The sequence below is a fragment of the Perca flavescens genome, chromosome 2 (genome assembly GCF_004354835.1).
Source record: "Perca flavescens isolate YP-PL-M2 chromosome 2, PFLA_1.0, whole genome shotgun sequence".
Classification (NCBI taxonomy): Eukaryota; Metazoa; Chordata; class Actinopteri; order Perciformes; family Percidae; genus Perca; species Perca flavescens.
The window spans coordinates 4,907,801-4,921,925 of record NC_041332.1 but is presented as its reverse complement, the minus strand read 5'-3'; the positions used below and the strand labels follow the sequence as shown (position 1 = coordinate 4,921,925).

The 14,125-nt window shown below is 40.7% G+C and overlaps 1 protein-coding gene across 1 annotated transcript in view; it reads right to left on the bottom strand.

The window, feature by feature from the left end:
* Nucleotides 1-12,718, bottom strand: part of LOC114567953 (ras-related protein ORAB-1) — a 13,364-nt gene extending 646 nt beyond the window's left edge. Inside the window, exons 1-5 of the mRNA XM_028597256.1 lie at nucleotides 12,518-12,718; nucleotides 9,486-9,558; nucleotides 8,934-9,029; nucleotides 8,740-8,835; nucleotides 2,007-2,138 (exon numbers count right to left, since the gene is read on the bottom strand). Of these exons, the coding sequence (XP_028453057.1) occupies nucleotides 2,007-2,138; nucleotides 8,740-8,835; nucleotides 8,934-9,029; nucleotides 9,486-9,558; nucleotides 12,518-12,531 (411 nt within the window). The 5' untranslated portion in view covers nucleotides 12,532-12,718. The remainder of the gene's footprint in view (nucleotides 1-2,006; nucleotides 2,139-8,739; nucleotides 8,836-8,933; nucleotides 9,030-9,485; nucleotides 9,559-12,517) is intronic.
* Nucleotides 12,719-14,125: the final 1,407 nt, after the last annotated feature.

Genomic DNA, 14,125 nt, shown 5'->3' with positions numbered 1-14,125 from the left:
TCTCTCTCTCTCTCTGGGGAATTTCTCTCTCTCTCTCTCTCTCTCTCTCTCTCTCTCTCTCTGCCCAAATTCTGCTTTTGAACATCAGGCAATTGCAGTTTAAAAATCACTTTCCTGTGTTTTTGGTTTGGCGCACAACTAGGAGGGCCAAAATGTATTGTGAACCCAAATTGATATACGGGCCAGATCTAAATCTGCAAAAGGGCCAGATTTGGCCCGCGGGCCTTGAGTTTGACACATGCCCTACACAGTCTACTTCGCAGGGAACTACTAGGCGATCGGAACGCACCCCGAGTATGGTACAACGCTATATAAATGTAATAAATTATTATTAACAAACAGAACTGAAGATGAGGTAGCGAGGTACTTCCTCAACTGTAATAACAACTGTTCCACAGCTGGCTGAACTTGAAGTGGAACTGATGGACGATGAAGAAACAGAAACACCTTTTTTTTTTTTTTTTTTTTACTCAATATCGCCTCGCGCTCAACTAAGATTTCACCCCACTCTACTCAAATTGCTCACCACTCCCGGGGCCTCATTTACCAACCGTGCCGTACGCACAGATGTGTGTTTGTGTGTAATGTGTAAAGAACATTGCCACGCAAAGTGTGGAATTTACCAACTTGTACTTACACTTAGGAATGTATGTGAATATAAGCACAGCTCTGGCAATTAGGGGTGTAAGAAAATATCCATGTAAGACAGTGGTTCACATTTATGTTGTGTTTAAACCCCCTACCGCTAGATGGCTCTGCTGAGACACACAACTAGTGTCTAACAGTGCCTAGCAGTGCCTAGCAGTGCCTAGCAGTGCCTAGCAGTGCCTAGCAGTGCCTAGCAGTGCCTAGCAGTGCCTAGCAGTGCCTAGCAGTGCCTAGCAGTGCCTAGCAGTGCCTAGCAGTGCCTAACAGTGCCTAGCAGTGCCTAGCAGTGCCTAGCAGTGCCCAGCAGTGCCCAACAGTGCCCAGCAGTGCCCAACAGTGCCTAGCAGTGCCCAACAGTGCCCAGCAGTGCCCAGCAGTGCCCAGCAGTGCCTAGCAGTGCCTAACAGGCCCTAGCAGTGCCTAACAGTGCCTAGCAGTGCCTAGCAGTGCCTAACAGTGCCTAGTAGTGCCTAACAGTGCCTAGCAGTGCCTAGCAGTGCCTAGCAGTGCCTAACAGTGCCTAACAGTGCCTAACAGTGCCTAGCAGTGCCTAGCAGTGCCTAGCAGTGTCTGACTTCTTGCTAGAAGCTAACAACGTAGCTAAGGGTGAACTTTGACCTACTTTAGCATATCAACATTAGCTCAGGTTGATTTTCTGTGTACTGAATTGTTGACCTAAAGTAAACTTCTTTGACTTTTATGAACATCGTGTCTTTTTTTTTTTTTTTTTTATATTAGTTTTTCTAAAATTATACTTAAACATCCCAATATATCGCCTTACACACAGTGACAAAATATATTGCAATATATTGAATCGTGATCTGTGTGTCACGATACGTACGGTATCGCCAGATTAGAGACTAATAATGCTTAATTATCCTTTTTAGATACAGATATTTAAATACAAAAGTGAGACTGCTGGATTTTGATTCTTGTAGCAAAGCATCTCACAGCCATAGGCGGAAACGAACACACACGCCTATTAACTGGATACTAATGCCGTAAAGTAGGTTATCTTTCAACTCAGGACAGCTCCACTTCTCACACATACAAATAAGACTGGAGATGAGAAGTTTAACCGATACGTAACAGCGATCAGCTTCGTGGGAAATTAAGAATCACTAAAGGAGGCGTTTTCATCTGAGAGATGCTGTGATTGGTGGATAGGATATGGAGCAGGGGACTGACAGCGACATAACCAATCACACTGCAACAGACGCTCCACTTAGCACCAACTGCAAATGTTTAATTTTAAATGAACGTAGCCTGCTGGCAGCCTGGCACACCGTGGGTGCTCAGTGTTTACCGCGGGAGCACCCACGGCATCGGCGCCTGTGCTCACCGCTGCGTGGTCGTACCTTAGCCGTGGTGTAATCCACAACCTTCTTTGTTGTGAGGTCACACTTGTTGCCTACTAGCAGCTTGTTGACGTTCTCGCTGGCGTAGCGGTCGATCTCCTGCAGCCACTGTTTGACATTATTGAAGGACTCCTGAGGGACACACGGAGAAGAAAGACAGACGACGGATATTAAAAACCAAATACTAGGGCTGCAAAAGACAAATCGATAAGTCAAATCAATTTATTTGTATAGCACATTTAAAAAAGGTCCCATGACATGGTGCCCTTTGGATGCTTTAATATAGACCTTAGTGGTCCCCTAATACTGTATCTGAAGTCTCTTTTATATAGACCTTAGTGGTCCCCTAATACTGTATCTGAAGTCTCTTTTATATAGACCTTAGTGGTCCCCTAATACTGTATCTGAAGTCTCTTTTATATAGACCTTAGTGGTCCTCTAATACTGTATCTGAAGACTCTTTTATATAGACCTTAGTGGTCCCCTAATACTGTATCTGAAGTCTCTTTTATATAGACCTTAGTGGTCCTCTAATACTGTATCTGAAGTCTCTTTTATATAGACCTTAGTGGTCCCCTAATACTGTATCTGAAGACTCTTTTATATAGACCTTAGTGGTCCCCTAATACTGTATCTGAAGACTCTTTTATATAGACCTTAGTGGTCCCCTAATACTGTATCTGAAGACTCTTTTATATAGACCTTAGTGGTCCCCTAATACTGTATCTGAAGTCTCTTTTATTTAGACCTTAGTGGTCCTCTAATACTGTATCTGAAGACTCTTTTATATAGACCTTAGTGGTCCCCTAATACTGTATCTGAAGTCTCTTTTATATAGACCTTAGTGGTCCCCTAATACTGTATCTGAAGTCTCTTTATATAGACCTTAGTGGTCCCCTAATACTGTATCTGAAGTCTTTTATATAGACCTTAGTGGTCCCCTAATACTGTATCTGAAGTCTTTTATATATACCTTAGTGGTCCCCTAATACTGTATCTGAAGTCTCTTTTATATAGACCTTAGTGGTCCTCTAATACTGTATCTGAAGTCTCTTTATATAGACCTTAGTGGTCCCCTAATACTGTATCTGAAGTCTCTTTTATATAGGCCTTAGTGGTCCCCTAATACTGTATCTGAAGTCTCTTTTATATAGACCTTAGTGGTCCTCTAATACTGTATCTGAAGTCTCTTTTATATAGACCTTAGTAGTCCCCTAATACTGTATCTGAAGACTCTTTTATATAGACCTTAGTGGTCCCCTAATACTGTATCTGAAGACTCTTTTATATAGACCTTAGTGGTCCCCTAATACTGTATCTGAAGACTCTTTTATATAGACCTTAGTGGTCCCCTAATACTGTATCTGAAGTCTCTTTATATAGACCTTAGTGGTCCCCTAATACTGTATCTGAAGTCTCTTTTATATAGACCTTAGTGGTCCTCTAATACTGTATCTGAAGTCTCTTTATATAGACCTTAGTGGTCCCCTAATACTGTATCTGAAGTCTTTTATATATACCTTAGTGGTCCCCTAATACTGTATCTGAAGTCTCTTTATATATACCTTAGTGGTCCCCTAATACTGTATCTGAAGTCTCTTTATGTAGACCTTAGTGGTCCCCTAATACTGTATCTGAAGTCTCTTTTATATAGGCCTTAGTGGTCCCCTAATACTGTATCTGAAGTCTCTTTATATAGACCTTAGTGGTCCCCTAATACTGTATCTGAAGTCTCTTTTATATAGACCTTAGTGGGCCCCTAATACTGTATCTGAAGTCTCTTTATATAGACCTTAGTGGTCCCCTAATACTGTATCTGAAGTCTCTTTTATATAGACCTTAGTGGTCCTCTAATACTGTATCTGAAGCCTCTTTTATATAGACCTTAGTGGTCCCCTAATACTGTATCTGAAGTCTCTTTTATATTGACCTTAGTGGTCCCCTAATACTGTATCTGAAGTCTCTTTTATATTGACCTTAGTGGTCCCCTAATACTGTATCTGAAGTCTCTTTTATATAGACCTTAGTAGTCCCCTAATACTGTATCTGAAGTCTCTTTTATATAGGCCTTAGTGGTCCCCTAATACTGTATCTGAAGTCTCTTTTATATAGACCTTAGTGGTCCCCTAATACTGTATCTGAAGTCTTTCCCAAAATTCTGCCTTGGTGCATAATTCCAGCCACTAGAGCCAGTCCCACAATGAGCTTTCCTTAGGATGTGCCATTTCTGAGAGGGAGGGCAAGGTGGAGGGTGGGGGTGTGGTCTTGACCAATTGCCACTTTGCTCGTTTGAAAGCCATGATGTCTCTCTCTCATGGGTGGGCAAATTCTCTGGGCAGGCAAATCACAGAAAGGGGAGGTAACCTTGCTCCTTATGACCTCATAAGGAGAACATTCCTGATTGGCCCATCTGAGCTTTCATTTTCTCAAAGGCAGAGCAGGATACCCAGGGCTCGGTTTACACCTATCACCATTTCTAACCACTGGGGGACCATAGGCAGGCTGGGGGAACTCGCATTAATGTTAAAATAACCTCATAAAGTGAAATTTTCATGCCATGGGACCTTTAAAAGAACAACAGTTAAACCAAAGTGCTTTACAGGTAGAGCAGGGAAGGCAGAAAGAGTATGCCTTAAAGATACATAATCAAGTGTGCAAGGTACCATGAATATAGTTAGGCAGTAAGTTGTCATCTATTAAATTAATCCCCCAAATACTTTGATAATCGATAAATCGGTGCGAGTAACTTTATATGAAGAAAAACTAAATCTTGTGTGATGTCAGCTTGTTAAATGTGAATATTTTCTAGTTTCTTCTCTCCTCTGTGACAGTAACCTAAATATCTTTGAGTCATATGTGTCCTTCCTTTATTTCCTAAGATGATTTGTTGATCTCATGTAGTTTTCATGTTGATTTTCAACCCAGTTCAGACCAAAGACTTGTGAGTTGAAAGCTGCCAGTTCACACCAATGAGACAAACTAATTTCCGACTTCTGTGCTTTTTGTAGCTGGACATGTCATTTGCTGCGTCTAAATATGAACGTGGATAACGTTAGCGATAGTGAGATGCATGCTACGGTTACATTTCTAGTGATTCACAGCTTTGTCCGAGGCGCTCCCTCTCTTCAGTCGCTCTCTAGCAGTGCTGCACAATACATCGTTATCACATTGTGCATTTTTTCCTCATATCGTGCAACCCTAATCTCTAACTCGCTCCACTGTTCGTGGTCGCAGGACACTCACTGAATTCTTTTTATGGCTTTTTCTACTTAATAAAACACGTGTATATATACACACTCACCTAAAGGATTATTAGGAACACCTGTTGAATTTCACGTTAATGAAATTATCTAATCAACCAATCACATTGCAGCTGCTTCAATGTATATAGGGGGTGTGGTCCAGGTCTAGACAACCTCCTGAACTCCAAACTGAATGTCAGAATGGGAACGAAAGGTGATCTAAGCCAGTGGTTCCCAACCTGGGGTCCGGGCACCCCCAGGGGGGGCGGCAAAGATCACAGGGGGGGCGCGAGTCTTTATCTGGTTTGAGGTTGAGGTAAAAAAAAAATGTTTTGCACATGTTAAACTAATTATAATACACTAGAATATCTAATGTATACAAAAGTCTGTATGAAAACTATATATTTTCTTGTATCCTCAATTTTCCTGCCGCCACGGCATCACAATCTTATGAATGAAACATGCCGGAGAAACAGTGCTGATAACTCCTCTGTATCAAAAAAGAAAGACAGGCTCTATCTCGAGAGTTACCTTAACTTCGGTTTTTGGGGGCTCAGCTTTTCTTAGACATGAGTAGGGGGGGCGCCAAGGAAAAAAGGTTGGGAACCACTGATCTAAGCCACTTTGAGCGTGGCGTGGTTGTTGCTGCCAGACGGGCTGGTCTGCTCAGTTACTGGGATTTTAACGCACAACCATTTCTAGGGTTTACAAAGAATGGTCTGAAGAAGGAAAAACATCCAGGATGCTGCAGTCCTGGGGGGGTGAAAATGCCTCGTTGATGCTAGAGGTCAGAGGAGAATGGGCCGATTGATTCCAGCTGATAGAAGATCAACTTTGACTCAAATAACCACTCGTTACAACCGAGGTCTGCAGCAAAGCTTTTGTGAAGCCATAACAAGCACAACCTTGAGGCGGATGGGCTACACCAGCATAAGACCCCACCGGGTACCACTCATCTCCACTAAAAATAGGAAAATTGGGCTACAATTTGCACAAGCTCACCAAAATTGGGACAGTTGAAGACTGTAAAAATGTTGCCTGGTCTGATGAGTCTCAATTTCTGTTGAGACATTCAGATGATAGAGTCAGAATTTGGCGTAAACAGAATGAGAACATGGATCTGTCGTGCCTTGTTACCACTGGGCAGGCTGGTGGTGGTAATGGGGGTGTAATGGTGTAGGGGATCCCGTTCACCTTCAGAACTGAATTCTTCATGGTATTGATTCAACAAGGTGCTGGAAGCCTTCTTTAGAAATGTTGGCCCATATTGATAGGATAGGGTCAAACACGGTATTAGTATGGTGTTCCTAATAATCCTTCAGGTGAGTGTCTATAATCTTATGTTTTTACCTCCTTTGCTCTGTACAGCATTGTAGTTCTCTGAAAATCTCTTTTATATCCACGCAAAACTGGTATTGTAACTGAAATTCCCTGAAAGCTAACTAATCGATATCCAATAGAATCGGAAATGTAATCGAATCGGGGGGCCTTGTGAATCGGAATCAAATCAATTTGGGAAATCAGTGGCGACACCCAGCCCTAATAAATACAGCGTTATCTTATCCAACGTATTTAAATAATCATTAGCTTCACTACGTGTGTGTGTGTGTGTCTGTGTGTTCTTGTTTAACTATGTTCGTGGGGTCCAAAAACCAGGAGTCCAGTATACTTGTGGGGTCCCGACAGCTTTGTGGGGCCAAAATGCTGGAACCCACAAGTTTTAGGACTTGGTTTTAGGATTAGGGATAGAATTAGGTTATGGTTAGGTTAGGGTTAAAACGCAGCGCCCAGAATGGGTGCTACGAGGGGGACGGGCACAAGGGGACCACTGGTGTGAATAAAACACTTTAAAGAACTCCTTAAAAAACCGGGTTCGGTTAAATAAAAAAAGACGGGGCTGTTTAAAAAAACGGCCAGATATTAAAAGAAGGTTAAAAGAACCACTGGACAAGAAGGACAGCAGGAATTTAAAACTTTAAATAAAAGGTAACTTCCACAACTACCCTGGTGTCTCTCCCAGAGAAATATCAAAGTAACAAAATTATAAAAAATATAAAAAACACCAACATCTATACATACATATATACAGTCGTGTAATAAATCAATAAAAAAAAATATAAAAAGCCTGGTGTCCCAATATAAAATAAATTCTATTCCAATATTAAAACCATGTTATTTAAATTAGGAAATTAAGACATTTAAATGTTTTTATTTAAATTTAATAAATACTGTCTGAGTTACTTGCTCTTGAGGTTAAAAATAGGTTATACACACATAAAACGATGGATTGTAAAGTTTGTAAGTACACCAGAAGTGTATGTAAATAACACTTTCCTGCTGGCTTCTGCTCTCTGCTGCTGCTGCTACCTGCAGTAAGACGAGTGCTTAGGGGCCGTCTACAAATTACTACACCAAAAAGAGATGCAACAAAAATATTTATTAATTTAATGATTAAATAAGGTAATGTCTCCAAACTTACCTCAATTATAACTTGTCTCCTGCTAGTTATTCTACAGCACTTACTTTAAAAAATAAGTTAAATTAATAAATATTTTGGTTGCATCTCTTTTCGGTGAAGTAATTTGTAGACAGCCCTAAGCACTCGTCTAACTGCAGGTAGCAGCAACAGAGAGCAGAAGCCAGCAGGCAAGTGTTATTTACATACACGTCTGGTGTACTTACAAACTTTACAATCCATAGTTTTATGTGTGTATGACCCATTTGTACTACTGTAGACGTTTGGTATAATTTCGGGCATTATTAGTGGGGTAATGTTAAGAGACACTTCGGATCCATTAGTCCCTGCGCTAAGCTATTCAGCGGCTAACGCTACTCTACGCTAACTCTCCCAATGTTAAGACCCAGGTGAAAAAAGCTTCTGGGGGGGGGTGTTGCAGGGTGCAAAGGACCCTAGGGTGAAATTACTCCGAACCATCACTTTAAGGTTAGGCATTTAGTTGTGATGGTTAAGGGTAAGGGTTAAGGTTAGGCATTTAGTTGTGATGGTTAAGGTTAGGGTAAGGGTTAAGGTTAGGCATTTAGTTGTGATGGTTAAGGGTAAGGGTTTAAGGTTAGGCATTTAGTTGTGATGGTTAAGGGTAAGGGTAAGGGTTAAGGTTAGGCATTTAGTTGTGATGGTTAAGGGTAAGGGTTAAGGTTAGGCATTTAGTTGTGATGGTTAAGGTTAGGGTAAGGGTTAAGGTTAGGCATTTAGTTGTGATGGTTAAGGTGAGGGTAAGGGTTAAGGTTAGGCATTTAGTTGTGATGGTTAAGGTTAGGGTAAGAGTTAAGGTTAGGCATTTAGTTGTGATGGTTAAGGTGAGGGTAAGGGGCTCGGGAATGCATTGTGTCAATGACAGGTCCCCACAAAGATAGTGCCACAAACCTGGGTGTGTGTCTTTCTGTGTGGCAGTTTTATTTAAAGAACCTGGGGGAATAAAGAAGCCATACAGCAATAAAACAACCGGTATTCTTCCCGGAGAAGCACTGACCTGATCCGTCACATCGTAAACTACTATAATGCCGTGAGCTCCTCTGTAGTAACTGGACGTGATGGTGCGGAACCGTTCCTGGCCGGCCGTGTCCCACTGAGAAACAAAGCAGAGGCGTCGTCAGGCCAAAACTGACACAAAGTTCATCGCTTGTTATCTGTTTACAGCCCCCGGTTACGCTGCGTTCTCCTTACAATCTGAAGTTTTATGGTCTTCCCGTCCAGCTCGATGGTCCTGATCTTGAAGTCCACACCGATGGTACTAATGTAGCTCTCTGTGTATGTGTCATCCTAGGATAACACACACACACACACACGCGCGCGCACACACACACACACACACACACACACACACACACACACACACACACACACACACACACACACACACACACACACACACACACACACACACACACACACACACACACACACACAGATACACACACACAGTTGAGTGTATGACAGTGTTGTAATGTGACAAAGTACAAATACCAAAAAGTTACTTGTAATAGTTAACAGTAAATATCAGATTCTTTAAGACTTTTTAATATTCTTAAAAAGGTGACTTCAACTTCTACAAAACGTAATTTTCTGGTAAGATACTTGCACATTTACTCAAGTATTGCTTTTGAGTACTTATAGAAGACTGGTGTATCATTACATCTCTAGTAACAGAGTAGTAACGGAGTAGTAACAGTAGTAGTAACAGTAGTAGTAAGAGAGGCTTTAAAAACAGACACTTACTGCAAACCGGAGGAGGAGACAAGACTTTCCGACACCAGAATCACCGATCAGGAGCAGTTTGAATAAATAGTCACTGTGAGATTAGAGGGGAAACGGGAGACATACAACAATATTACAATTAAAACACCTACATGGCATTAAATATCCCATAATATTATAATATTAGGCTTGTCACTATCATAGCTTTTTAAACAAGTGCTTTATTGGTCAACTAACGTTTGCTCTGAATGTTTCATCAGACTCTTAATCCTGTTAACCGATTTTGTCTCATTTAAATAATATACGTTTGATAATCTGCAAAGCAAAAGTCCAAAACATTGTGTGTGTGTGTGTGTGTGTGTGTGAGAGAGAGTGAGTGAGTGTGTGTGTGTCTGTATCCATGTGTGCAAGTGTGACACTGTGTGTGTGTGTGTGTGTGTGTGTGTGTGAGAGAGAGAGAGTAACTGTGTGTGTGTGTGAGAGTGAGTGAGTGTAACTGTGTGTGTGTCTGTATCCATGTGTGCAAGTGTGACACTGTGTGTGTGTGTGTGTGTGTGTGAGAGAGAGAGTGAGTGTAACTGTGTGTGTGTAACTGTAACTGTGTCTGTATCCATGTGTGCAAGTGTGACACTGTGTGTGTGTGTGTGTGTGTGTGTGTGTGTGAGACTGTGTATATGTGCACACGCGTGTGTGTGAGAGAGAGAGAGTGTGTGTGTGACTGTGTGTGTGTGTGTGTCTGTGTGTGCGTGCGCGTAGGCCTGTCGCGATAGTCAATAAATCGAGTTATCGCATGATAAAAAAAAATGAGCTCGATAATTTTTCCGGCCGCGATAATTTCCATTTGCATTCTTGTTTATTTTCCTCGTCTCTCTCTACCAGAGAGACTGGAGGACCACTCTCGGTTCCTTAGCGCAACGAGGAGTGAACCCTCTTGTCAGTCGCATGGTCTTTGTGTGGGCGGTAGGCTACTCCAGGCGGAGAGAGCGAGAGAGTTGGAGCAGGGTTTCCTGCAGCACTTTGCAGTTAAGGCGCCGTAAAAAAAAAAAAAAAAAAAAAAGTATACGAGCGATATCCACCGTGTTACTCGGCGTCCCGTTTTCTCCCTTTCATTCCAAACCACACAGCTGACAACCTGCCGGTGGAGACTGTGGGGGTGGGGGGGTGGAGACGGGCTCGGACATACACGCCGCTGTGGACTCGTCAGTCTCGCAAGCGGTTTCAGGAAAGTGGCTGCATGTGTCCGACAACGCACAGAACATTAACGGTGCAAGCCTACAGCTGTCCGCGGACACGGAGTGTGGAAAGTATGTCAGAGTTGGCGCCTGTGTGTGTGTGTGTGTGTGTGTGTGTGTGTGTGTGTGTGTGTGTGTGTGTGTGTGTGTCGGCCCGCCCCCACGAAGCTCCGACCTGCAGAGGAGCAGAAGCCGCACCTTCGCCAAAATGAAGACTGAAAAACAGAACTATTTTGGTACATTTACTCGCCACGTGGCAGATAGCCATACATATAGATTTTATATATTAATTATATATTATTTAAATTTAATATTTAGTGTTAAATAATTGTAAAATGTAGTACAGAGTCTCTAGTCTGAGAACTTACGTGTCACAAATGGCAATTCCACAACTGTACATCAGCGTGAAAGACGACATACTAAAGGAGATCAAAGACATATTGTGGATATTTAAAATGTCTTCCAGTTCCAGTGTTAAATATTCTTTAGAAATAAAAGTGTATTGATCTTTGAAAAGGTGTACCTGTAGTATTATTATTATTATGATGACATTATCATTATATTAGATGCAAATGGTCTCTCGATGACAATATTATCGTTTATCGCAATAATTTCTGGGAAAATTTATCGTCCAGCAAAATTTGTTATCGTGACAGGCCTATGTGCGCGAGTGCGTTTGTGTTTGTGTGTATGTGTGTGCGTTGCATTCCCAATAAGATATTTTCCTTACATCTTGCAGCCCTACTAATTAAAACATGATTCATCAACTCATAAAAACATCAAAGTAATCAATAAAGTACTTCTTAGTTTTAACAACTGTACAGCTGAACAACTTGTAACAAGCTAAATAGTGTTCAACTAGGTTGATAAAAACGTTTACATTCAGGTTATTTCTGAAGCAAAAACACCCCAAAAAACATTCTTGGGTTGAGTTTTTTAATAAAAGTTTTTCTTTGTTTTATATAACTGTGAACTGAATATATTTGGGTTTTGTACCAATGGTCAGTCGAAACAGCCATTTTATGGAGTCAACCACTAATCTACTATTCCAAACAATCGATATTTTGACCCATACTACACATATTTTGTTAGCTGCTAGCTAGCCTTTACTGAGGTAAAATAGCTTTATGCTAATTAAACGACTAATGTATTAATCGAAACAATCGATATAGTGACTTATACTATAAATACTCGTTAGTTGCAGCTGTGTTGTTGTGAAGCAACACTGGCGTTACCTAACCACTTAACGTTACTCCACATCATCAGGAGCAAATTCAGAAACTTCCGGTTTGCGTTGGATAGCTAGCTAGCGCTAGATTAACCCACACCAGATCAGTAAACACATATCGATTAGCATCGTGTTTATTGACAGGACTGTGAACCATCAAACTGTCACGTATTTGCCTGAACTATCTCAATAACAAACCCACCCCACAACAGTGTCCGGTAACGCTACGTAACGTTAGCTATTCGGTCAGCTAGCCTACTAGCGTTAGCCGCTAATGCTAGTGTGTCGACGTGACACTGGATAATTTGTCGTTTTCATCGGTGTTATATTGACCAGAAAATGTTGACAAACGTGAGCTTCGTGATAAATATCAACGCTGTCATTTGACGGTGCGTACACGCCACCACAGCCCTTTAGCTCGCCGCTAGGTTAGCACCCAAGACAAAGCAGCTGACGTTCATTTTGTACACAGTCGCGCTTACGTTAGCTTAGCTTCCCCCCCGGCTAAGCTAACGTTAGCTTAGCTTCCCCCCCCGGCTAAGCTGACAGCTCAACCGGACCTGTCATTGTCGACTTTAAAAATTCACACTTACTATTCTGGATTCATCGTTGACTACGGGTAATAAACTGTTGTTACTGTGAATGCAGCTGGATATCGTCGCAGGTTAACCTTAAAGTTGGCTGCGTAGTGAAGAAAATACACCGTTTTGGGTTTTTTTTGGTCAGGAACTGGCTAAACTGGTTGTCGCAGCCAGAACAGCATAATCGAATCAAATATGGCTGTCAGGAGTACATACCCGGACATACCAGAGGCTATGAATCATGGGTAGTGTAGTCTTGTAGCAATGGGCGTTAACACAGCAGTCAGGTAAAATAATATTATTAATACGTTTATTTAATATAGCAAATGTTTACAGATTAAAGTCACAAAGAGAGTAAAAGATAAAATTTATAAAAAAAAAATAAAGGCAAATAGTGTATGAAGAGCAAGCAATAACAAACAGTAAAATAAAAACAGAAAAAAATAAATTATCGTAAAATAAAGATAAATTATCGTAAAATTAAGTAAACTAAAACTTAAAGTGACTATATGTAACTTTTAAATGTTTCTGAAACTGTATAATTTTTCATCCGATGATCATAAATTACCAACAGTGAAAAGAACGTTTTTTTAAAATTAAAATTCATCTGCCCGCTCCAATTCCTTACGTGTGGACTTAAACAGGGCTGTCCGACAGCAAAGTGAAACTGTGAAAATATTCTAAATATAATGTAAATGTAAACTGATATTGTGGATTTTAGGTGGTCCTTTTTTAAAGTGTCTTAATTGTGTTAAGCTGCTGGCCCCGTCCACAGTCCCCATACTGTCATCTACTGTAGCTTAAACACTGGCTATGGAGAAGTAGCTACAACCTCACTTCAAAAGATCTGAACTATCCCTTTAATATTGTAACTGGTAAAGGTGGAGCTCATTTAATAATGTGTCATCATGCATGCATTAGTTGATGTAGGCTGATGTAGTGTTATGTATTAATAATCTAAATCTACAAAGTAACTTAATCAACTAAAAGATTAAAAAGTACAATATTTATCTCTGAGATGGTAGAAGTAGCATAACATGGAAACACATTGTACTTTAGTACAGTACTTTTTACTCCACTACATTAATCTAATACCTTGAGTTACCTTACAGATTCATATTAATAATTCAACTCGCGTCCCAGATTTTTCCAACTGCTTTTATTTCATTCTACACACAAGCAACAACAAAAAAATGTAATTAATGTGAGAAACACAGATTGTAAAAAAGATTGATCTGTTACAATCCAGCATTTTTATATGTACACTGATCAGGCCATTAAAAGTACTGTATACATACATTACACCTTTAATTTCTTGTTTCTGTTTTATGACATGATGTTTTGGCGAGCTCGTGGACAGTTAATGCAGTATTTAGATTAGATAAGATTAGACTATAGCCCTGATTTTCCCCTTCGGAATCATTTTTTTTTTTTTAAGATCATTTCAATCGTTGAAAATACAAAACAGATAAACACAAATTGAACAAGAACAAAAACCCTCTCCCACCCGCCCTCCTAATTCTTGTGGCGCTGAGGCCATTTGGTCTGATATTTGTGCTGCTGTGTTTTTCCATAGGTCTATAGTCAATGACTTGGCTTTGTTAATCCTTGCTATAGAGA